Source organism: Catharus ustulatus, chromosome 20 (genome assembly GCF_009819885.2).
Source record: "Catharus ustulatus isolate bCatUst1 chromosome 20, bCatUst1.pri.v2, whole genome shotgun sequence".
In the NCBI taxonomy this organism is placed as follows: domain Eukaryota; kingdom Metazoa; phylum Chordata; class Aves; order Passeriformes; family Turdidae; genus Catharus; species Catharus ustulatus.
In genome coordinates, this window is record NC_046240.1 from 9,622,414 (window position 1) to 9,647,162 (window position 24,749).

At 44.9% G+C, this 24,749-nt stretch overlaps 1 protein-coding gene across 2 annotated transcripts; it reads left to right on the forward strand.

Moving 5' to 3' along the window:
* The first annotated feature begins 7,816 nt into the window (after positions 1-7,816).
* On the forward strand, positions 7,817-24,207 carry PRKAR1A (protein kinase cAMP-dependent type I regulatory subunit alpha). Of its 2 annotated transcripts, XM_033076410.1 has the most exons (12): positions 7,817-7,909; positions 8,824-8,887; positions 11,075-11,253; positions 16,203-16,376; positions 16,979-17,070; positions 17,240-17,301; positions 17,790-17,836; positions 18,345-18,503; positions 18,919-18,979; positions 19,232-19,353; positions 19,871-19,952; positions 21,694-24,207. In XM_033076410.1, exons 3-12 carry the CDS (start codon positions 11,077-11,079, stop codon positions 21,864-21,866), a joined length of 1,149 nt encoding a protein of 382 aa, XP_032932301.1. In that variant the 5' UTR covers positions 7,817-7,909; positions 8,824-8,887; positions 11,075-11,076; the 3' UTR covers positions 21,867-24,207. The 2 variants fall into 2 exon arrangements, with proteins under 2 accessions (XP_032932301.1, XP_032932303.1); XM_033076412.1 differs by lacking the exon at positions 8,824-8,887 and having other exon boundaries at positions 7,830-7,909.
* The last annotated feature ends 542 nt before the right edge of the window (positions 24,208-24,749 follow it).

Here is a 24,749-nt window from a genome sequence, read left to right on the forward strand (position 1 = left end):
CTGTGAGGGATTTTGAAGCCTGCAGCAGTGAAGATGATTGATTTTGGGGAGGAAGTAGGAAAAGACACATCTTCAAAACATCATTTTGGAGGGAGGTGGATGGTGGATCATCCCTAGGACTCAAAGCATATGAGTGACACTGCAGGGGAATAATTAATGATTATAAATATATCATGTTTGGGGGAAAAAACATCTTCTTTTCCAAGGGGCCTAGTGGGAAGTTCTAATAAAACCCAAATGTGAAATAGAAAAGCTGTTTTTGAATGTCCTGAAACTGTCCCTGTGGATCAGCATAGTTTGATTTTGAAACAGGAATGTCAGACAGGAAGTGGAGTTGTGGAGCAGGAAAAAATTTAAAAACAAAACAAAGTCCTCCAACAAACAAAGCCAGTGCCTTGTGTTTCAAAAAAGCAGTTCCTGAGCAACAGCAACAGCTGGATGTTTGCTGCTTGGGTAATCACCATGGTTTTAAAATGAAACCTTGATAAAGCACCCGAGACTTGGGTAACACAATTATTTTTGCAGCTTGACTGATGCAAGCATGTTGGTCAATCCTGCTTTGAGCTCACTGCCTGCAGTGGCTGTTTGATCAGCAGAGGTGGGGGAAACAGGGAGTTCTTGTCCTCTGCTACCCCAGGCTGGGTACAGCCATGTCACCACCATGGATGTAAGGGCAGGGCAGGCTGCTCCTTGGGCTGGAAAAGCTGCTGTGTGTTGGTGAAGCCCTTGGGAATGTCAGGATCTGTGCTCAGTTGGGTGCTGGGGGTGAAAGAGGAGCTGGGGTGCTCTGTGTGGAAACTGAGTCTTTCTGGTAAAGAGATGAGGTGTCTCTGGTGTCTCAAAGAAATAGCTGAAGTGATTTTTCAGGAATCCAGCTTTGGAGGGAGGAGGTAATTAGGGTAGTAGTTAAATCCCAGGATGTTTCTTGGGATCTGAGTGTATGTCACACCTGGAGAAAATAGTCTGGCAAGGCCAGCAGAGAGCTCTGCCAGACACCAGAAGGACAGTCCTTGTGCTGATGCATGTGTTTGCTGGGAAGAATATATCAGGAATTGGCCTCCCTTTCCTGACAATCCTGTGACTGCAGTGACTATTGACAGTAACAACCTCAACTCAGTCATTAACTCTAAACCCAGTCCAGAGTGTGACCATTTGATCTGAAATGTTTTCCATGCAGAAAACATGGTGTGAGGGATGTTGGTTTGTGATCTCCACCCTGGGTGTTTGTACTGAAGCCTTAAAGAGGAAACAGAGGTGAAGAAGCTGGGAAAAAAGCAGTGCTGTGCCCAGAAGGGCCTCTCCCAGCCTGTGTGCTGCCATTCCACATGGGAAGGGTTTGGTACTTTTTGAGAGCTTTTAGGCTTTTCCCTGGCTCAGAGTTTAAATTCCAGCTAAGTTCTTCCCATCTCAGATGAAGCTTGCTCCCACTGATAGGTCTGGTATTTTAAATTTGCTACAGGAAAATAAAAAGGGCTTGGTAGAGCTAAATCTGTTAAATATCTTTATATCCTTCACTGGAATTCCTGATAAGCAGAAGCCTGTTCTGGGACTACAGCCTTGCAGGGGAAAAACAGGCAAAAGGTGAATGTGTAATAAGGAAAGAAAGTGTTTCTAAGAGCAAGGAAACTGCATTTTCCTGTGGAAGGAGTGGGAAGAGGTGGCACAGACATTGCTTTGCTCTTTTTTGTAACTCTTCCCAAGTGTAGTGAGCAGGTGGAGGAGGAGGAAGGGGCTGCATCCCCACCTTTAGGAGCTTTAATACACGAAGTGTGGAGCACTGAAGGGCCGGTGCTGGCTGCTTTAGGATGTCAGACAGACAAGAAATGCTGCCATCTGCTGCCCCGAGCAGGCTGCACACAGCCGGGCCAGCACCACATCACATCACATCATCACATCATCACAGACAGCGGTGCCTCCACACCGGGATCCTCACATCCTGATTTTTTGGATTATCCAGTGGGTTATCTGCACCTCCACCACAGGGAGAAGCACTGACATCAGAGTGGAGCAGCCCTGCTAATGGAATGCTAGAGAAAGGAAAGTGGGATTTACACTGCACTCTCCTCGTGCTTTGATGAGTTTACCTGTTGTTTCTGTCAGGGCACATAAGGAGATTTTTCCTCTTACACAATGGAAAAGTGAGAAGAAAGCAGAGAGCTGGATTGATTGTCAGAGGCTGTTCTGAGTTTGGAAGAATCCTGATCACAAAATGAAATGACAGAAGTCATCACTTCAAGGCTTTTTTTTTTTTTAATGTAATGATTCCTGTCTTAAATATAAAAATGTGGGAAAGTAAAAACCAATGGACAGAACACATTTGTGAGAGTCACCAGCAGACTGGCTTGTCTTGCTGAATTGTCTGGACAGTGGGGAGGGGAAGGGGGACACAGGGGACACATGGGGCACAGGGAAGTGTCATTGCCCTCTGTTTAAGATACAGAAATTGGGAAACATTCCTGGAGACCCTGAGAGTGTGTGCTGGCACTGCCATCAGCCAGGGCGAGGGGAGAACAGGAGCAGTCACGGCAGGCTCCACAGCCGGTGTGGATGTCACTGAGCTTTGTGAGCTTTGCTTTTGGTACTTGTTCCTTTTCTGTTTCAGCTGTCCCAGATCCTGCCAGGGAGGGAGCTGTGCTCAGGAGCAGCCCTGTGCTTGATGAGGTCAGGGGAGAGCTCACAACTGGATGCTGCATTTCCTTGTAAGTTGGATTAATGTTCCTTATCTTGTCCTCACTCTGGCAAATGCTCCATCTCCCTAAGTAGCATCAGGACATCACACTTGCCCTGGTCATGGATTATCTCACTGGGGGCCTGAGACTGCTCACAGGAGTGACAGTGGCCAAGGGTGGCTCATCTTCCTGGCTCTTTGGGGTGCACACTTTGGACTCTTTAAAGTCTTGGAGTGTTCTCAGCTGAGAATCATAAGACCTGTATCACAGAGAGCAAAGGGGTTAAAACTGGAAGAGGAAGAGAGAAACTTTTGCCTTCCTTTAACTCTTGGAGACAGCACTAATTGTAATCCCTCTGTAATTATTTAAAGATCAAAAAATGTTCTGATGTGAGAGATCAGAACAAGTTGCATTGTGAGAGGGAGACTGGGAACACACAGAGGTCCTGACAGCCAGAGGAAGGAGTTCCCACACAGCCTGGTGTGCAGAGCAGGGAGCAGCTGGCAGGGACAACTTTGGGACAGGCAGGCTCACTGCCCAAGCTCTTAGCACAGAAGATTTATCACCTGGGGGATTTTCTCCTTGTCCATATTAGAGGAGACAACAAGAGGTTTGGAGGAGAAGTGGCACAAAATGGTGGTGCAATAAATGCAATAGCAGAGTTCAAACAGAGAATGCAGGGCAGCACCACACAGCCCACAGAGCCCCCATCCATGTGGATGCAATGTCCTGACTTCTTCAGCCACGCTGGATCAGTTCTCCTGTGTCTGGCTTGAAGCTTGTTCAAGCAGTTCAATTACTGATGCCCATTACTGGAGCATGCAAACCTCTCATGAGCTTGGATTCCTGCTCAGCCCAGAAAGTGCTTTTATCCTCATTGTGCTGGAGCTGGAGCAAGGCTAAATGACTTCCACAGGAGAGGCTGGAAATCAGCAGGAGAGCAGGAATCTAGAGCTGTATCTCTTAATCATCTTGCTGCTTCAGATGTAAGTGTTACAGCTGGAGAATGAAAAAAGGCTCTATCGTTTTCCTGTGGGCACAGAGAGCGGGCCAAGCAAGCCTGAGCTGACATTTCAAAGACCTTTTGTTTTTCAAGTGGGTTCCTTCCATCTGGGAAAATGCTCTATTATCTTGGGGGGAGAGAGGCAGCAACTTGCCTCAGAAATGGCTGGATTCTGTAGCCAGTTTGTTAGATGTTGGTCCAGACATTGTTTGGATGTCTGTCCAGACCAAGGAGGGCATCTGACCAATGTGTTTACTTTGCCACCTGCTTTCACAGAAAAGCACATAAGCAAATTCAAATGTTTTGAATGCTTTTATGTGCACATTTATCTTGCAGGAGAACTGTGTCCCAGATGATACTGGGAGAGGGAGCTCTCCCCAGGCTGTGTTAAAAGCAGAAGAACTGAGGATTCTTTTCAATGGGGGTATTTACATTCTGTTACAAAAGAAACACTGGGAGTATTTCACAGGCATTCCCGGAAAAGAAGTCGCCAGTAGCTGCACACTATCTCAGTGCTCTTTAATTTGGTTTGTGTCAGAGAGATCTCCAAGTCAGGAATCACATTTGCAGATGCTTGGGCAGTTCATGAACCGCTGGGGCTGCCCAGAGGTTGTATAAAGTTAATGATGCAGAACAAAGCCTGTTCACATCCAAACTGCAGGAGGCACAGACCTGCTGCTCTCCCGTCTCCTTCCTTCTCTCTGGAGGCAGGAGCCTTGCAGGGGCTTTTTTTGCCCCACTTCAGGTGCTGTTTTCTATCTCCCAGGTCTTGTGGGGCAGCCTAACCCTGACCTGGAACTGTTGCCCACTGCATTAATGCCTGTCCTCATCTGGAGCTGAGGAGAGGGAGAGTCCTTGAAGTGCAGAGACACCTGAGCAAGGAGTTCCCAATAAATATTGTCAGGAGGGTGCTTAGACTTCTGCCCTGCTGTTGAGGTGGAGGTTAATCACTGATCTAGGACAGAACTCCCTAGGCTAGAAAAGAGAACCCTGAGTTCAAGTTCAACCCACTGAGTGGCAGGAAGAGCACCATTATCAACATCAGAATTTAACCAGGGTATCCTGGCTTTTTCAAAATGCCAAGGAGCCTGTGTTTCAGCTGACACAGGAGAGCTGTGTGACATAGCTCTGATAATCACAGCCTCCCTCTGAGCTCGTCAGCACTGACTCAGGAGGTGAAATGTTCCCAGTGCTGCCCCTTGGGTGTTGGGAGCCTTCCAGCTGGGAACCACGCTGGGAGTCTGCAGGGCTGTGCTGCAGCAGGCACGTCTGGCACATGGAGATGGATTCCCTGACTGGTCTATCTCTTAGATCTGGCCACTTCAGGGCATTTTCTTCTTGGCACTTGCTTCCTCTGTTTTCAGTCTTACCAGTCATTTTCTTCTTCAAAGTAACATATGGAAATGGTTTGGGATGTGCCCATAGCAAACTGGTTCTGCACTGGGGACTGTTCCACACAGCTGACGTCAGCCAGACCAAAGCCTCCACACACACCAGGGGTTCTGAGCCCATGAGTCATGCTGGGGTTACAGCAGGGACTTCAGTACTGTCAATATCAATTCCCTGTTCTGTTTCTTTATCACCTTTCATGAGGCAAAATTACAGATTTGACACTGTAAAACTCATCCAGAAGCTCAGACTGCACTGCTGAGGGACAAGTGTCCTCTGTCCCTGCATGCAGCTACACTGAAGTGTCACACTGAAAGCTGTTGAGATCCAGAGTTTGACCTGGAACCCAGATGTCCTCAAATAATCTATTGTTAAAAGAATATATTTTTGTGTGTTTAGATTTTTAATCTGTGGATCTTCCTATGAATCACTGTGTGGTGCTGTGTGAGCCAAGGTGTGCAGCAGTAAGGGGAGGGTTATTTTCAGTGCTAGTTAAAGCTGAAATGAAATAAAGGGAGCCATGCCCAAAGGATACAGTGTGAACTCCACCTCTGGCACCTCATGGTCCACAGTGAGCTCCCAGGTTTTAATTCCACTGATTTTCTGATGTAGATTTCAGGGCTGGTTGGGATAAAGGCAGCTTCTGTTTGTAGATGAAGCCTTTCTGTACCACTAAAACTTCTTCTTTCCCCGTTCACTGCACCCCAAGACAGCACACATGTTGCAGTCACTGTGATCAGGAGTGTTTGAGGTTGTGCTCTGCCCCCTTGAAACCTCATTTTTACCTCAAGGATGATGGGCATATATGATTAAAAAAAAAAAAACAGTGTGTGTGTGTATGTGACAAAACAATTGTCTGCTTCCATCTGCCACTCTTTGATTCATTTGGCTTCAACCTCAGAGGCTGCTCCAGGACTGTGGCGTGGTCCTAAGCAGGTTGTGGCCCCTGGCACTGCAGCTGCTGTGCAGCACCCCTGCTCCCCACAGGCACCGTAAATTTGGCTGTCACTGCTGAGCAGCTCCTGTTCCACGCACACAGCAGGGGTGGGTGACGTCTGTGCTCTTATTTCCCAGTTTCCCCCTGAGCTCTCCTCTGCTCTCCAGCAGCCACAGCCCTGGGCAGCAGATTGCTCCGTGAGAAACTGATGCATAAAGTTGTTTGAAATGAAAGTTGTGGCAATAGCGCTGACGGTAACGCCAGTTACTTACTCAGGAGTGTTTAATTAGATGGTTAAGACCAGGATCTGACTGTAATTCAGACCAGACTAAATGGAGCAGGGCTTTGTTTGCTTTTAATTTCCCTTACGTCTTTTGGTGTGAGAACTAACTCGTGGGGACGTAGGAGCATCAGCTCATGAAGTGTGATTTAACTTTGAGAGATCAAGCAGTGCTGACTCACTGTGTCCAGTGAACCTGGGCTGCTCCACAAGGCTCCTCCTGAAAGCTGGTTCTGTTCTCCTGGCTCTCCTGGCTCCAGTGCAGCAGGGATTGCATCAAGTACAACGGAATACTTGTTTCCCTAAGACAGAGGATGTTGCAGAACAGGTTTTACACACGGGGCCCAGCTTTGTTCCAGATGGGATCTATCCCAAAACAGCACCAGGACTTGTCCAAACAAGGAGGAGTGAGATGTGACACTAGCAGGCAGCTTAAGAAAAAAGGGGAGGTAAAAAGCCCAAAAAGAAATGTGTAGGTGGGAATGCAGATGACTTTTTGTGGTGTTCAGAAACTTCCAGTAATTTTGAGTTAAAGGAACAGTTCTACAACCAGGTGAGCAACACTTGATGCTGTACTCTGCCAGTGTTTCACAAATATTAATTACTGTTATTTATATTTTCCATAAAAGTACCAGCTTTGAGCTTAAAGTTAGAAAATACTGGAGCCTGGCTTCTAAACCCAGGTCAGACAGAAGTTATCAAAGATTTGGGGAATGTGAGCTCAGGGGCTGGACTGGATCTGTGAGAATTGCAGGTCCAAGGTCTACACCCAAGTTATTACTCTTTATTTCTTTAACATAAGAGCTAATAAACAAAAAAACCCTGCAGCAGGTAGTTCTTGATGGCTTGTGTGTCATTGCACAAACACCACTATCTTCTTATATCAAAATATACATTAATATACATTCAGTGACTTAAAACTTTAAATTTCTTACAGCTTAGAGTAGACAAAGTGAAGGTAGTCAAAGGGCTCAGCTATAAAGACACATGAAATAAAACCCCAGGCGGATTTGCACTGATTATAGTGAAATCTTTGCCAAACTTGAATAGCGTTTATTTCCCTCCACCTATAACAATCTCTGATATTTTAATCGAGTCCTTTCCAGGCCGGGGATCGCCAGCACCCGCGGCTGTGTCGGTGTGGAATTGATGTCCCCGCTCCCCTCAGGGCTCCCCGCTCCTCCCGCCATCCCCGCTCCCCTCAGGGCTCCCCGCTCCTCCCGCCATCCCCGCTCCCCTCAGGGTTCCCCGCTCCTCCCGCCATCCCCGCTCCCCTCAGGGTTCCCCGCTCCTCCCGCCATCCCCGCTCCCCTCAGGGTTCCCCGCTCCTCCCGCCATCCCCGCTCCCCTCAGGGGATCCCGCGCCCCTCAGCGGACCCCACACCCCGTTCCCGCCAGCCCCGCGCGCCTTAAAGCCGCAGGCTCCTCCCGCGCTGCTCCCCCGCCCGTGCCCGCGCCGCGCCCAGCGTCGCCCCTTTAAGGTTACCGCGGCGACGGGCCCGAGCGAGAGCGAGGCGCATTGACGTCACGGCGGGCGGGGCCCGTCCGGCCGGTCGGTTTCCGGTGCCGCCGCTGCAGCGAGGCCGCGGCCGGGCCGGGACGGGCGGGGGGTCCCGGCGGAGCCGCCGCAGGTGAGCGGGGCGGGGGCAGCGGCCGGGCGGCCCCGGGGCGGCGGCGGGGCCGGGGGCGATGAGAACCGGCCGGGACGGGCGCGGAGCGGGAGGCTGCGGCCTTGGGGCGGGGCCGCCGCTCCGGGGCTGCTGCGGGGATAGCGGCGCCTTCTCGGGCCGGTGTCCGAGGGGGCCCCGCGGGCTGTGGGGCCGCGCCCTGCGGCGCTTCCGGGCCTTTGGGCGGGTTGTGCCCCGCGGCTCCGTGTGCCCAGCCCGGGGGTACCGGCTCGGTGCCTCCCCGGTGGCCCCGGCTCTGGAGCGGCCTTTGCGTGCGGGACTGGGCTGGACTGGGCTGGGCTGGGCGGGGCAGCCACGCCTTGGGGAGCTCGGGAAAGCTTTGGGAACGTGCAGAAAAAATGGCTTGTAGCGATACCGGACTTTTCATTTCGGCCGTGATAGCGCATTTCCTGCACCGGTTCTCGCCCTTGTCGCGTGGCCCGTGGCCGTGTGTGCTCCCGGTAATTTGCGGGCGGTCACGGAGCCGCCGGGGCTCTCCGGGGCTGGCTAATCAGCGCTGACCTTCACCGTGCGGGCTGCCAAAACAAAAGGAGTCACTGGAGAACTTCCCGGCGCTTTTTCAGCCCGTGGGAAGGCCACGCTTTGTGTTTATGCAACGCACAATACACGTGTGTTTGTGTGTGTGTCCTTGAGCAGGGATTAAGCGTGACGAGAACGACACCTGGTTCAAGTGTTGGTAATTCCATATTAACTCCAAGCCTTCTGTAATCTCCAGCAGCAGAATTCGGAGGAGCACGTTGTTGTGTTGCCTCTGTGCCCTGGGTTTTCCTCAGCAGGATAAAACCCATGATGTGACTTCAGTGACTTGTCATTTCTCAAAATTATTTTGACTGAATCCGTTTTTTCCCTTTTAAAAGCTGATCCTGGGATCAACATATCTTACTGCATATTAATAAGCTGTTGCCACACTCCCTGTACCAGGTAACTTTCTTTATATTTCATCCAAAAATGCCCTGAGAAATTCTTTCCTGTTTCTTTAACTCTAACAGTGTTCATTTTCTTATTAAAAAAAATGACATTAAATGTATGCCTATATACATGTATGTATAAAAAAATGTGATTTAAAATGGTTTTATAACCTTGTGGTGGGCTCAGCCAGGCTAGATGCTAAGCACCCACCAAAACTGCTCCATCACTGCCCTCCTCAACTCAACAACAGAAGGAGAATATAAGGAAAGGCTCCTGGACTGAGATAAGGGAGAGATTACTCACAGCTTCCCATCACGGGCAAAACAGACTCCACTTGGTAATTGCTAATAAATGAAACTAATTAAATTTGAGTAGGATAATGAGAAATAAAGCCAAATCTTACAAGCATCTTCCTGGCCCTCTCCCTTCTTTCCCCTTAACTTTGCTCCTGATGTTTTCTCTACCTCCCCTCACCACAGAGAATGGTTTTGTTCAGTTTGTTACACATTGTGTCTGCTGCTCCATCCTGCTCAGGAGAAAACTCCTCACACCTTTCCCATGGGAAACAGTCCTCCATGGGCTTCTCCAGTATAGTCCTTCTGCAGGCTGCTCTCCAGCCTGCTTCCCCTTCCATGGTCAGAATTCCTGCCAGAAAATCACGCCAGCATGGCATTCCCATGGGGTCACACTGCATTCCCCTGCTCCTGTGTGGGGTCTTCTACAGGCTGAGGGTGGATCTCTGCTCCCCATGGATCTCCAGGGGCTGTGGATGGGTCTCTGCTCCCCATAGATCTCCAGGGGCTGTGGATGGGTCTGTCCTTTTCCTATGGATCTCCAGGGGCTGTGCATGGATCTCTGCTCCCCATGGATCTCCAGGGCCTGTGGATGGATCTCTGCTCTCCTGTGCATCTCCAGGGGCTGTGGATGGATCTCTGCTCCCCATGGATCTCCAGGGGCTGTGGATGGATCTCTGCTCCCCATGGATCTCCAGGGGCTGTGGATGGGTCTGTCCTTCCCCCATGGATCTCCAGGAGCTGTGCATGGATCTCTGCTCCCCTGTGGATCTCCAGGAGCTCTGGGTAGATCTCTGCTCCCCATGGGCCTCCCTGGCCTGCAGGGCACAGCTCCCTCACCCACCATGGGCTGTATCCCAGGCTGCCAGGGAATCCATGCTGCAGGGCTGGAGCACCTCCTGCACTGACCCAGGCTGCAGGGCTGTTTTCCCCATGTATTCCCATTCCTCTACCTGTCTGAAGTGGCCATTTCTCCTCCCTCAAGTGCATTGTCCCAAAGGCTCTGGCACTGTCACTGATGGGCCCAGCCTTGGCCAGTTTTGTGCTGGAGCTGTCTGCCACTGGCTCTGTTGGACATGGAGAAGGCATCTAGCAGCTTCTCACACAACCCCCCTGTACCCCCTGCTATCAAAACCTGGAAGTGGAAACCCAGTACAAACTTGAAAGGGGGAAAAAATCTCCTTAAGAACATTTTTTAAAGTGTCATAGCTGAAGTATTTTGAAAACCTGGCCTCATAACAGACACTTAAAATTGCACTCTGCATTATTTACAGTTGAAGAGGTATTTTTGGGACTGCAGTGTATGCATGAAATAAGTGATGAGGCATGAACAGGTTTCAATTACACAGGAGCTTTTTAGGAGCAATGCCTGTAATCCATAACTTCCGTTAGCAGAAGCTGCCTTGACATTTTGGCTTTGGCTTCAACCTGAGCATGTTTCACTTCCGAATGCTGGTCATGCTTGGCTTCTCACATTTCCAGATCCCACCCACCTCTCTCCTGGCCATCATCCATCCCCATGACCCCACACAGACCACACAGCTCCTGAGGAGCCTCCAGTCCTACAAAACCTGTTTAAGCAGCAGGGAGTTCAGGTGGGATCTTCCCTGACTTGGAGCACTCACAGGGCTTGAGTTGTTGAAGCTTTTTCAGCTCAACCAAATGCTTTTCCTTTTCTGCCTGTGGCTGTAGAGCCCCCAGAGTTTTGATTTCTGATTTCTTTCCAGGTGCTAAATAAGTTCACAGTATTTTTTTTTTAGCTTAGGTACTGCTCTGGTAGGTAAAGGTGTTTTTTTGCTGTGGTATCACTAAGATAATGCAGCATATCTTTGTTTTAGGCAGCAGCATCTTTGATTCCAGTAGTTTATTTATTTATTGTTTAACCTCCTCCTTCTCTTCCCTTCAGCAATGGCAGCTTCCAGCAGCAGCAGCAGCGAGGAGGAGCGGAGCCTCCGGGAATGTGAACTCTACATCCAAAAACACAACATCCAGCAGCTGCTGAAGGATTGCATTGTACAGCTATGCACAGTGAGACCTGAAAGACCCATGGGATTCATCAGAGAGTACTTTGAGAGATTGGAGAAGGTAAAAACACAGAATGGGAGATTTTATTTAAATGTCTCTTTGTCATTTAGGGGCTGAGCTGCAGATTTGACCAGTTGTGTTGACTGTTTGAAATTGGAAGCGGTGCTTTTGGAAAATAGATCCTGTTTCCAATGGTTTATGCACCTCTGTCATAGCAAATCCTATAGGACAAAACATGAAGTGATGAGGAGACTTATCCAGCTGGGATACAGGTGTGATCCCAGCCCAGTGCTTACTCTTGGAAGCTGATACACAGCGTACATGGGTGTGTCTGGAGCTGGAGAACTCTGGGGTTTGACCTTGCTGGATGCTGCTGAGGGCATTTGCATTCTTATATTGATTTCCAGTAATGTGGGTAGAGCACAGAAGTGATGCCAGTGGTATCATCCAGGCCTAGCTGAAGACAAATGGAAGTGTTTGCATTCCAGATCTCTGAAGGGTCAGCCTGTTTCTACCTTCTCTTGAGAGCTCAGTGTTGGTGTTCTTGTGTTTGTCCTGAGGTCTCTTTGGTGCTTTTGTTGTTGGCAGCATTCTGGGATTTTGGGGATGGGAAGCATTCAGAGTTGAAACAATGATTTCTGACCTGTTAATTTTGTATATTGATATCTAAGCAGGTAGGAAAAGGAGCTGCAGTGGAAATGGGAAGATTAAAGGCTTGTGCAGAGGAAAGGTTGGATGCAACTGTACTCAGGACATGGAATTAGTAAATAATGCAGCTGTGACCTTGTGCAGCAGTTGTTTGCAGGTGCTGCTCTCAGTACTTGTATAGGACAGTTAGATATTTATCTTATTTTTTGTTCTAGTGAGTTACTAATTGCTAATATAAAGAAGAAGGAAATTAACACTGGACATCATAAATATGTCTGGTGGAAATTGTATTTTAATTAAAATGTTCAGGATAAATACTAGAAAATGACCAAGGGGTACAGACTACCTGCTGTAACTCATAATTTATTTGGGGAACATTTTGCTTATTAAATTAAGAGCTCTGACTTTTTTTTTTTGTGTGTGTATCAGCAACAAACTATAATGAGCTTCTTAATAAATAATGAGGTTCTTAAAAACCCTTTGTCCCTGCCTGTTACAATGACTCCTTCCCTTCCTTGGATTCTGGAGTTTTGAGGTACTGCTAGGCTGGGAGATTTAAAACATCACCACAGGTATCTGTAGACAAAATTTTTACCAAGTAAACTGCATTACTGTGCTTAGAATAAATCCTAAACCAATCCATATGTGGGGATGTAAAATGGGATTATTTGGGTGCTTTTGTGCATTTTGGATTTATGGTCGACTTGCAGTATTTAGGAACTTAATTTGTTTTTTAGCAAGATAACAAGTCCAGCTCTGAATTTAATGACATGAATGTTGGAATTGAGTAAGTTGATGATTTTATTCTGGTGCACATTGGCTCTCTGTGTACTTGGTCAGCCTACACTGAAGCTGAAAATAAAACTGGTTAGGTAATGTTTTTTCTCCTTCAATTACTCTCACAATTTTTGGTCAGGGTCTTTTCTCATGGGTTCCAAGTGCCCTCTAGTGCAGCTCTAGCTACAACTGAAACTGGAGCATTTGTTTTTTTGCCTCCTAGGATTTAAAACTTGCTGCAGCTTCCTCTGGGTGGGTTCCCCACTGGGGCTGGGCTGAGTTTAGCCAGGTGATGATGAGGTGCCCAGGTACCTCCACAGCTGTCAGGGAACAGCAGTGAACATCCTGTGCTGGCCAGCAAACTCCTGCCATCCTTCTCTGGAGAGCACAAATGCTCAGTAATGTTCTTAACCAGCTCCAGCCCAGTCCTCAGCTCTGCTACAGCAAAAATATATAAACTCCCTCTGCTTCACCTCCCAAAATCCTGATTTTTACATCTGTAATAAAGCAGAGCAACCTCTCAATGTGCTTTCGAAATTTTCCTCTCTCTGACTGTATCTCAACCTCAGGTTTTTTTATAAGATGGATTTTTGAAGGAACACCATTGAAAACTGAAGTGAGGTTGCTATTTTCTCTCTCATTCTCTTGACAAGTCATCTCTTCCACTGCACACAAACAGAGCTGATTCACTGGCATGTTATTAAAATATGTTGAAGAAATTTAAACATGCTTTAGAATTTCTGTTCAGAAACATCAAAATTTCTGCCTCCGAGATGTGAGAGCTACTATAGGAATTCAAATGTCCTCCTCTGGGTTCTGAAAGCTGTTAGCTGAATCTAATGACTACTCATTGATTGTATAAATGGTTTTATTTTATCTGTTTGTGGTGTTCTCTGCTGTGCAAACATGGCTGGTAATGCCAATACCTGCTAAAAGCTGTAATGGCTCTCCAGTGCTGGGCTGTGGAAATTTAATGTGGAGATGATTATTGCAGCCTGCCACATGAACCCTGGCTGGTGGACATGGCTGTGCTCTGGAGTAAGTGCATGCTGGAAATGCTGTGTGTGATGCAGTTATTTTATAGAAAGCTGGAATGGGGAAATGTGAAGGACATGTAGTCACTGTCCCTGTTCCCCATCACCTGCCCTGCTCAATATCTGAATATTTTCCCATTTTCTTTAAGTGTTTCTTTTGCAAAACAAGCTAGTTTAGGAGGATATACTATGCAATTGGGAATTTATGGCAGAGCTTTTTAAAAAATGGTTTTATAGCTTCTGAATGTGTGGGATTTTTAAAATATGATGTAAATGAAATACTAATTAACCAGAGTAAGTTGAGACTGTGTCTGGTGCAATGACAATTAGCAGGTTTTACAATGTACACCATAATTCTGAAATTTAAAGGTTTTCAATAGCTCATAGACTTAAATCTGAGTATGTGAAGTGTCATCACTTCAGTATTACTTGTCATAATTGAAGTGGACTTAATAAACATTTGTTATTTGTCAGGAAAAATAAGACTTGCAGTTTGTGACTGACACTGAAATCTGGGAACTGCCTCATCAGCTGAAAGACCAGGATCAACATTTGGATATAATAAACAGATTATTCGTAAATCTGTCTCAGATCCTGGGAATGTTTATACTGATGAGTACAGAGCAAACTGAGTACCCATTATATATTTGATGTGAGGAGAATCTAGACTTGAATAAACACTGGCTAAATCCAAAGGTGTCTGAGAATAGCAACTGCCACTCTTTCTTTAGGTCCTACTGTAATTTTTCTGTGATTTGTTGGTTTAATAAATGGGATTTATTGTCAGAAACTGTAAAAGGTGTCCATTAAAAATATGAAAACAGATTATAGGATGTCATGGCACAGGGTTGTCTGGCAGTGTGTAATGTGAATATCTGGAGATTTATGGTTTAGTTAACATTGTGATGTTTGAAGTTTATAATCTTGGAGGTCTTTTTTAACCTCATTCTATGGTTCTGTTCTATCACTTGTCCTAGGGAGAATCTTGGAGAGTGTGTGTATGGACTATTTAGAATAACTGGTGTATTTTGAATTTTTACATTATGTTACATTACATTATGTTGTTTCTGTGTCCATCCCCTACATTACTGTACTAAAAAAAAAAAAAAAAAAGGAAATATAATATTATAATATTAAATTTTGGGTCAGACAGAAGTTGCCAGTTATATTTTTTTGTGTTAGTGCAGTTTCCTTCTCCCTGAGTGGGGCATTGCCCTGAGGAGTCTCTTGAAGAATGTTTTGATGACAACTCCCTCACTAAATGCTGCTGAAGTGCTTCAATCTCTGATCACAATATTTAATATTTTATGTGATACTGGAAGAACCCCAGCAGCTGGTATTCACTTATTTAAAAAGTGTCTTTTTTGATGGATTTAGTATTTTGTACGTGAACAAACATGTTCTGTGGTTGATGGTGAGGCAGTTTACACCAAACACTTATTACTGCTCAGGCTATTTTTAATTTCATCTCTGTTGAGACTTGTTCCTCTAAAATCAGAGGACAGAAACGAGTTTTAAATACATTTTGCTGCCATGGCTGGGAAATGTGGCACCATTTTATCAATGGGCAGAGAGCAGGAAGTGAAATGTGAGGCAGTGGAGCTCCTTGGCTCTGGGAGAAGGGAATGGAAACTCCCAGGGATGGTTATCCCATGGCCCTTCCCTCAGGCTGGTGTTGTTATCCAGAGCCTCAGTGCCCAGCAGGGACAAGGACACTGGGACAAACCCAGCTTTTACAGGGCTGCAGCTCTGGGAGAACAGATGAGCCCTTGTTCTTTTACAGAATGTCCCAAACTCCTGTTTCCTCGTGCTGGGGAAGTCATTTGAGCTGTTATGATGTCAATGTTCTGACTCCAGGGTTGGCTGTTTTGTTTTTAATCTGATTTTGGTTGATTGAGGTGAATCTTGCAAAGAATCAAATTTCTGTGTGTCAAGTTAATTAGAATTTGTGTTGTTGTAAGTATCACAGCAACACAAAAAGATACTGAAGGAAATAAGGAAAACATGTAACCTTGTACAAGGTTTGCATGTGGTTTGCATAAAAAAATCCCACTTTAGCCTCCAGCATCCTTCCTCCTGCTCTCTTAAAAGCAGTGTTCATGTTTCTTTCTCCTAAAATAAATGCTGATAAATGAGTATCAAGTTGGTCCATGACTCAACCTCTTTCAAAAGCTTCTCATGTAACAGGGATTTCTGAGGAATTGCTCCTGTGTCTTTCAACTCCAGAAAGGCTTTAGCACCTCACAGCTGAGGGGAGGAACTCCCTCCTTGCAGCTGGGGAAGTGCCTTCAGCATCTGAGGAATGTCCTCATCACCTGTTGAATACACTGGCAGAAACCAGAATCAACTTATTCACAGCAACAGTTTAATAAATGAAGAATAACTCAATAAATAAACACCATTGTGGTGTGACTGCTAGGAATGAAAGGCACATCTACCACGTGTTTTGGGAGGCCTTTGATCTCAGGTGCTGGAACATGATACATGACTGCTTTTTCTTTTTTTTCCCTTTGGATTATGTGACACAAACATGTCTTCCTTCCTGTTTAGGAGGAAACAAAGCAGTTGTTGAATCAGCTGAAGTCTGGTTCTCGCTCCGACTCGCGGGAGGATGAGATCTCCCCTCCTCCTCCCCTCAACCCTGTGGTCAAATATCGATCACGACGTGGGGCCATCAGTGCAGAAGTCTACACAGAAGAGGATGCTGCCTCTTATGTTAGAAAGGTGCTCTGACTCTTCAGTCTTGCTCAAAAAATCCACCTTCTATCCAGGGTATTAAATAACACCAAGCTCCTGGAGCCTGTTATGTCATAATTGCTGTAAAAATCAGACCTGTGTGTGTGGCTGTTTAACTGAGGACAGAATAACTTATCATGCAATTAAACCATTCATGCATGGCTTAGACCTGTTCCCTTTGAAGTCATGTGTATTTAAATGTGCATATATTTAGATATATTATATATAATGTGCTTCCAGTTATTTGGCAACTGGAACTGTATTTGGCCTAATGGCAGAGCAGGCTTGCTGCTGTTCCCAGGAAAACACAGGTTGAACAGATATTTGTCCTTGTGCAAAAAAAAACCTTACAAACTGAGCATGGAATTATGCTTTTCAGTTGTATAAAATACTACAAAATGATATTTTCCTTGTATTCAAACTGTCTGTAAACATTGACTATATTTGGGGTTGTATTTATAGTGCTTGAAAGAAAATGGAAAAAACTCAGCCAGTGTTTTGTAGCAATTTAAGTTATTTATTTACCATGGGAAATGCAGAAATTTTGCATGAGAAAAATTAACCATTTGCTTTCTCTGATTCTCTCCTAGGTTATTCCAAAAGATTATAAAACCATGGCTGCTTTGGCAAAAGCAATTGAGAAGAATGTGCTGTTTACCCATCTTGATGATAATGAGAGGAGGTGAGAGGAAATCTTTGTGGGGTTAAGGTTTGTGGAGGGGCAGAGTTCAGAACTAGATCTGCAGTGGTCAGTGGAAGCACAGAGCTCCAGGAGCAGCACTGCTGGGTGGGGGGTACAGATGTGTGGAGGTTTTTGTCTGATTTTGGTGTTTTGGTGTCCTCTCCTGCAGTGACATCTTCGATGCGATGTTCCCCGTCACTTACATCGCAGGAGAGACTGTCATCCAGCAAGGCCAGTGCCACTCTTTGCTCTGGGGAATCCTTTGGGGATGGGGAGCTGCCTCTGCTCTAGTGCTCTCAGTTTGTGTTTATTTTTTTTTTTTAATATAAAAGCAGGGTCACTGCAACCACACAACTCCTTGTTGTGTTCCCTGTACTGAAGTGGGGAGTTGGAGCCACTGGAGGAGGATGTGGCTTCCTTGAACAGATTGTCTGTTGGGAATATTGTCCTTTGATGACTCTGTAGAAATGTGATGTCAATCTATGGATTGGGTTTGCCTTTCCAGTAATCCTGGAATTGCTGCTGCTCTCCTGGGTACCAGTAGATGTCCCCTTTCATGGGGCTGAGAGGAGTGGGAAATCAGAATGTGATGTTTCACCCTGCAAACTGCAGAGATTTGTCAGCCTTGTTGGAGTCTAAACATCAAAGTTGGCAGAGATGCCAGTTCTTTCTTGGTGTATTCAGTTTAGTGTATATTAATTTTTTTTTCTCTTCTTTAGGTGATGAAGGTGATAACTTCTATGTTGTTGATCAAGGAGAAATGGATGTAAGCATTCCTGGTAGTTTATTAATGATATGTTCATTCCTAGCAGAAGAATACTCTGGTATTTGTGATCCTCTTCTACAGACCCTGCCTTTAGCAGCTTTTCTCATTTTAAGTTCTTACTTATAGAAGTTTGTTTTGCTCCTTAACAACTCAGTCTGGCTGCACAGACTGAGTTGCAAAATGAATTATTTAGACACAATACAGATGTTTTAGGCATGCAGGGTGGAGCTGAGGTGTGGGGCAGGCTTTAAGTACAACCAGACTTTATTTTCCAGCCCAGCTCATTCATAGCTCTTTGTGACACAGACCTTGTTGAGCTGTTATTTCTCATGAGTCTGTGCATGAGATGTAGAAGAGAATCCCTCTGTCCATGAAAATACAAATTGTGCTGGGCTTGGGAGCGCTGCTATGATCACCCTTAGTACAGATGTGAGAATTTCCTTGTACTCCCAAGGGAATAGAGGGCAGCAGGAAGCTGAGGAGTGTGTGACCATGCTCTGCTCTCCAGGTTTACGTGAACAGTGAGTGGGCCACCAGTGTGGGTGAGGGTGGCAGCTTTGGAGAGCTCGCCCTCATCTACGGCACCCCCCGAGCTGCCACCGTCAAAGCCAAGACCAACGTCAAGTTGTGGGGCATTGACAGGGACAGCTACAGAAGGATCCTGATGGCAAGTATCCCTCAAAACCTGGGTGTGTGCTTGTATGCTGGGTGTCTGTCCTTCTGCCTGTCCTTTGCTGGAGTTGTTTATTCCAAATTGTGCTGTCTGTTCTGTAATCAGAAAGCTGATTGCTCAACGTGCATCTCTCAGGCACAGGGCAAGGGGGAATCTTGCAGTAGTGAGCAAAACAATGCCACTATTAAACTGAGCTGAGAGTGTAATAAGGCTGCAGTAAATGCTGAGTGCTTTAGGAGTGTTGCTCAACTGGAATATTACTGAGAGAACTCAATTTCAAAACATTTCATCCTGTGGGTTTGGGGTCTGGGAGACAGAACATTGTGTGTCTGGTTAAATTTGTTTGTGTCTAGAGTTGTATTTAGAGTAGAAAGAAAACTTACTTTGTGTCCTTTCCTTTTCTTTACAGGGAAATACTTTGAGAAAGAGAAATATGTATGAGAAATTCCTTAGTAAAGTATCTATATTGGGTAAGTGAGAAGATTTTGATGCTGGGGTGGAATCAGTTGCCACATTGTGATGAAGCTGTTACCCAGCATTGTGATGATTACAGGCTGTTGTGGTAATTCATCACAACTGCTTCTCTGCATCAATCCAAAATAACTCTAATTCAGGACTCGATCACTGATGCACAAATGTAGCCAGAAATACACTGATACAGAGCAAAAGGTGTGATTTGTGCCTTGAGAAGACACTGTAGTAATGAACTGTTAACTCTGCAGAATCTCTGGACAAGTGGGAGCGTCTCACCGTGGCTGATGCCTTGGAACCGGTACTGTTTGAGGATGGCCAGAAGATTGTGGTCCAGGGAGAGCCAGGAGATGAGTTCTTCATTATCTTGGAGGTAAGCAGGCTCAAAATAAAAAGCTCAAAACTTGGCTTTTTTATGGAGAAGAACAAAACATAAGAATGTACTTCCAGAGAATCCCTAAAGAAACATCTTGCTGGACATGCAGCAACTTGGATTTAGTTTTGCTGTTTTCACAAATGATACTTACAGGAAAAAAATAACAAGTTACAGATTGAAGGGAGTTTATGTTTTTGAGAGTAGAGACCTGTTCTAGATAGCTGGTAATGCCTTAGTGTTGTCATTGTCTTCTGTCTGGTGGTTTGTGTTTTTTCTGGTTTTTTTGCTAATCCTACTGTAACATTGATACTGTCAGGAAAACCAGGAAGAAGTCACTGCTGTGGATATGTAAATGTTCAAAATGTTTAATGCTTAGAGAGGAGGGGAGCAGTTCTTATACAGCAGTTAGGACCATCATAACAGTTATTTCTGCAAAGCAGCAGATTCTGTGGAAGTTGAGGGTTTGCAGTGATGCTGGAAATGCCAGTTGTTTGACTGCTGTCATTTATTGAAGGGCACAGCTGCAGTGTTACAGCGCCGCTCAGAAAATGAGGAATTTGTTGAAGTGGGCAGACTGGGACCTTCTGATTACTTTGGTGAGTTATGTTGTGACAGCTGTGGCTGCAGACACCACTGTCACCATTTTGTCTGTGCTCTGTCAATGGCAGAGATAAGCTGGATTTGTTTAATTACTGTTTTGGACTCCTGTGATTGCTCTCAGCGTCGGGTGAGTATCAGAGTCACTTGGCACTCAGGTGTGCACACAGGATGTCATTGTTCCACACTGGTTTACTGTAAAAGATGATTTGGCCTGACCTCCCTGCCCTGAGCAGAGCTAAATTTGAAATGACTTCATATTCCTCAGAGCTGTGTCCAGTTGAGTTTCCTGTGTCTCCAGGGATGGAGATCAGACAGCCTCTCTGGGCAGTTTCTTTCTCTGTCTAACCAGCCTTGTTGTGGAGAGGTTTTTTCCTTCATGCCTGACAAGAATTTCCTGTTCTGCAGCCTGTTGCTTTCTCTCTGTCTTTCCCTGTGCAGCCTGGGTTTGTCTTTGTAGTCACTCATTACACAGCTGAAGACAGCAGGAAGATAAAAAAATTCCTTCCTTGGCCTTCTCCAGGTCAGAAGGGAACCTGGTCAGAACCTGCTGTTTAGTGGTTAAATCCAGCACTCTCTCAAAGCCCCTAACAGTTTTTAGGTAGTTCCTCTCTTTCCTCTTGCTAAAACCTTTTGGTTGTCCAGGTTTTCAGCTCTGTAGATGATGTAAGCAGCAAATCCTTTGGTGCAAGGCCTGAAGTGGGATGGACTCCAGTGACCAAAGGCCTGCTTGGCTCAGGATCTAGGACTAGACTTCATTCTGTGTCATTTCATATTTTCTAGTATTTCCCTCTGTGTTCTCTTGAGTTTCCCGCTCTAAAAGTAAATATTATCACAGTCATTGTGTTCTTTCCTTCAGAGGTTTAACTCTCCCTCAGAACCTCCCTATTCTTTAGCAAGCCTCTCTTTTGGAGGCTGCTGAGTTCAGGAGTTTTAATTGGACACAGAGGAAAAGTTTTCCTCATTTCTTTTGAACATCCATTTTCATAATGCAGGCAAAAGTGTTCTCCAAGGAGCACCAAGTTCTTTCCTCAATCCTGAACATGCAAAGAATTCAAGTCGAAACCAAGCAAACAAAACCCCAGAGTTGCTGCTGTGATTTCTTCCATGCTTGTAGGAATGTTAGGGGCTGTTTCTGTTGCTGATAACAGGGCTTGTTGAAAACTTAATTTCCAACTATGTTGTTCAGCAGTTGAAACAAAGCTTTTGGCATGTTTGTGCAGAATTTACAAACTGGGGATCCAGTGGGACTTCAAAATGCTCCTTTTCCACAGCCCCATGACAAAGTCAGAGTCTTGATTCTGGCCAGCAATGGGTCAAAGTGGTACATTATGTCTGGTGCATTAATGTTTTATTTGTTTGTTTGCTTCAGAACCATGCTCTTGTTGTCCTGAGTTTCCTAGAAACACCAGAATTGAGCAGTACTATTAGAAAAAATAACTCCTTGTTGGTTAGGAAAATTACATGGTAAATTGAAACATGACCTTTCCTCAAACAGACACAGTATTGAAAATTTTTTAGGCTTTTTATTTTCAGAGAGACTTGAATGTGGACAGGCTTTAATAACAAAATACTAAAAAAAAGCCTTTACAGTTGCTTTTAATGTAATTACTGGGTGCTTGTTCTGAGCAGCGCTGAATCCTGAATTACCTTCTCTGCAATTTGAAGTGGAGAAGGGTCATTTCTGTGCCTCTTTTCCCCACTGATGGCTAACTGTGTTTGCTGTTTCTGCCGTGCCAGGTGAGATTGCTCTGCTGATGAACCGTCCTCGTGCTGCCACCGTCGTGGCTCGTGGCCCCTTGAAATGTGTGAAGCTGGACCGGCCCCGCTTCGAGCGCGTGCTGGGTCCCTGCTCTGACATCCTCAAGAGGAACATCCAGCAGTACAACAGTTTTGTATCACTGTCTGTCTGAAAACTTCCTCCCTGTCCAAGCCATGCTTCACAAATGCAGACTGCTTTCTTCCCCTCGTGCAGAGCCACAGCGTCACTGGCATTTGCAGCTTCCTGTCCGGTTAAAAAAAAGAAAAAAAAAAGAAAAAAAAAAAGAAAAAAGGAAAAAAAAATAAACTGCTTATCATGGCACTGTCATTAATTTAGAGCATATTATTTCTGTGCTCTCTGTCCCATTAAATTAATAGAAAAAGTTGAGTGGAGACGTTTGTTCTCTCTGTGCACCAGTGTCCAACTCAGGCCAGTGCAGGAGAGACCTCCTGGCACCCCACCATTGCCATAGGCTGAGGAGGTGACAGTAAAGGGGGGAAAAAAGTTCTTCTAAAGGTGTTTCTCCAATTATTGGACAGATTTTAAGGCTGTGGTCATCACCTGCTGTATTTCTTTTCACATGAGAGCTACCCTTGTAATTGAGCTTCTTGGGGCTTGGGGTTTTCTGGGTTTCGTTTCCATTTTCTGGGTACTGTAAATCCTGGGTTCAATCGTGAGGCATCAGCTGCTAAGAAAGCCACAGTTGGAATTTACCAGTATAATTGTTCCTGTGTCTGCTGGTTTAAGATTGCATAGTTCTGTTCTTGTCAAGTGTAAATCCAAAGCTTTCCAGGTGAATAGTTCTGGTGAGCTGCTGCAGTTGTTGATCCATTTGCTGACTTGCCGCAACTGATCTTTTTCACTTGTCCTTTCTCCAGCCATGGATTTGCCATTTCAAACTCTTCCTGTTCCAAGTGGCAAGAACCAAATGCTACATGAAATGCCTGACTTTGGTCTCTAGTTACATAGATTGGTGTAAGAATGGTGCAGCTGTCCAGCTGTTAGTGCTGTTTGAGTGCTTAGATTGGTGTAGAAGTCGAAAGCAAACTTTTGATTTTCCCTGTGAATTGTTTTGTTAATCCTCAGTTGACTTTTAAGAAAACACCATCAGTTCAAGTGACCCTTTGTTACCAGGGAAAAGATATGCTGAGTGTTTTGGCCAGTATCAGTTGCAGGTGACAGGATTGCTGGTCTGTAAAACTCCATTATTCTTGGTAGAGAATGTGAGGCAGAAAAACTGAATGTTTAAATTTTCCTGCAACACTCAGTTGTTTTAAGTTCTTAGAGCTGTCAGTTCATAATTTAAAAATTATTCACTATAAATCTAATTCAAAGCCAAAAGATGCATTCTCTTTTCCTGCTTATGGAATTTCCACCACACTCATTTAATATTTTTTTTTCCCCCCAAGTTCAATCTGTTGCGGAGTCTTAAATGTATTTCAGTATTTCCCAGCTTTGTGTTCCATTACTCTGTGCTCACCAAGACTTCCCAAAAGTTTTTACTGAATTCCACGGTTCAATAACTGTAGGCAATTTTTAAGGTTTCCTTTAAACTGTAATTTATATCAAGTAGCATAGGTTTGTATTTGGGAGTGACAGCAAGCAGTTTGGCATTTGTTGTGCAACTACTTTAAAGATGGAGCCCTCATTTTATTTCCTTTCTGAGGTGGAGTGGATGCAAATCCAACCTTTTCCCAGGTATGGAGAGATTCAGCAAGAATCTGCTAATTCATGCAGAATAATACTGAAGGTATCAAGCCTTTACAAAAGGTTTCAGGGTATTCCTGAAACTGAAATCCCAAAAAGGGGATTGAAATGCTTGTGGTTTGAGTTCTCTATTCAGAGATGGTGAATAGAGGATTTCTCCCAGAGTCCTTAAGGAATAAGCAAATGCTACCTTTTTTTGCTTCTTGTTTTTCCTTCCTTTTTTTTTTTTTGTTGGGTAAAACTTTTTTCTTAAGTTTTGACTCTGCAGTTTTTTCTTCTTCATATGTGTTCTTTGTGTTACATTAAAGCACCAAAACCTCTGTAAACCAGTTAGAGCTCCACAAAAAAAATGCACATTTTTTTTATATAAGGCTTTCTAATCAAGTTTCACTACTGCATCTTTTTAGCTTGCTGTTTACTCCCTTTTGTAGTTTTACCTACAAGATTTTAAGATAAATCAGCTAAGTCTGAGTTAAATATTAAACACAGTTATAGCTTTACCTTTGTGTGCAATTTCAATATGTTTGAAACCACAATTGGCATAGTTTTGCCTTAGCTAACATTCAGGGCTTTAGAAGTAATTTTTTGCTAGTCTATCTTCAGCAAATTGATGAAGTCTATTGCCCTAGGAAGCTATAGTCAACCAGAGGACCATTTTTGTATTGTTACCTGACTCTATAAGTCTGATTTACTGTATGTGCTAATATATTATATTATATTCCTTTTGTTATAGATTGTCCTAATGGCAGGTAAAGCAATAAAATGATTTAAATTCTTAAATGCAATCAGCCTCTTTTATTTTTACCTTGTGTTTTCCTTTGGCTTCAGAGGATGGGTTATGAATGAGGCAGCAGAAAATAAGCAGCTTAATGGATTAGCTTGGTGTGAACTGCAGAGGGGTGAGTTCAGGCTCTGGGCTCCACGTGCCAGCTGGGAATTCCTCTGTGTCCTGTTTGGCTCCTGGCAACTTGTGCTGCTCTGATCCCTGCCAAGGTGTTTATTCCCAGCCCAGCCCTGAGTTTTGGAGCTCAGGAGTTTTTCTAAGTTGGTTGCTCCCATCTCTGCAGCCCCTTAATGAGCATGTGATGGGTAATCATGAATGGAAAAGGGGGATTTTCAGCTGTGAATGAAAAGAGTGATTTGAAGCAGCTCAGATTTGGATGTGTTTTACAGCTGAACAGAACCCAGCTTTGAAGGTCCAGTAAAAATATATTTATCATGTAAAGGAGAATAAAATAAAAAGAACCCTGTTAGTGTCCCAGCCATTTAAATATCTGTGGGTTAGTTTCCTTCACCCTGCCCTCCCTTTTCCAATCCCCTCCACTGA

Coding starts and splice junctions, on each gene's coding strand:
- PRKAR1A (XM_033076410.1), top strand. CDS start 11,077: ATGGCAGCTTCCAGCAGCAGCAGCAGCGAGGAGGAGCGGAGCCTCCGG. Junction 11,254..16,202: donor ACTTTGAGAGATTGGAGAAG/GTAAAAACACAG, acceptor CTTCCTGTTTAG/GAGGAAACAAAGCAGTTGTT. Junction 17,837..18,344: donor TTGATCAAGGAGAAATGGAT/GTAAGCATTCCT, acceptor TCTGCTCTCCAG/GTTTACGTGAACAGTGAGTG.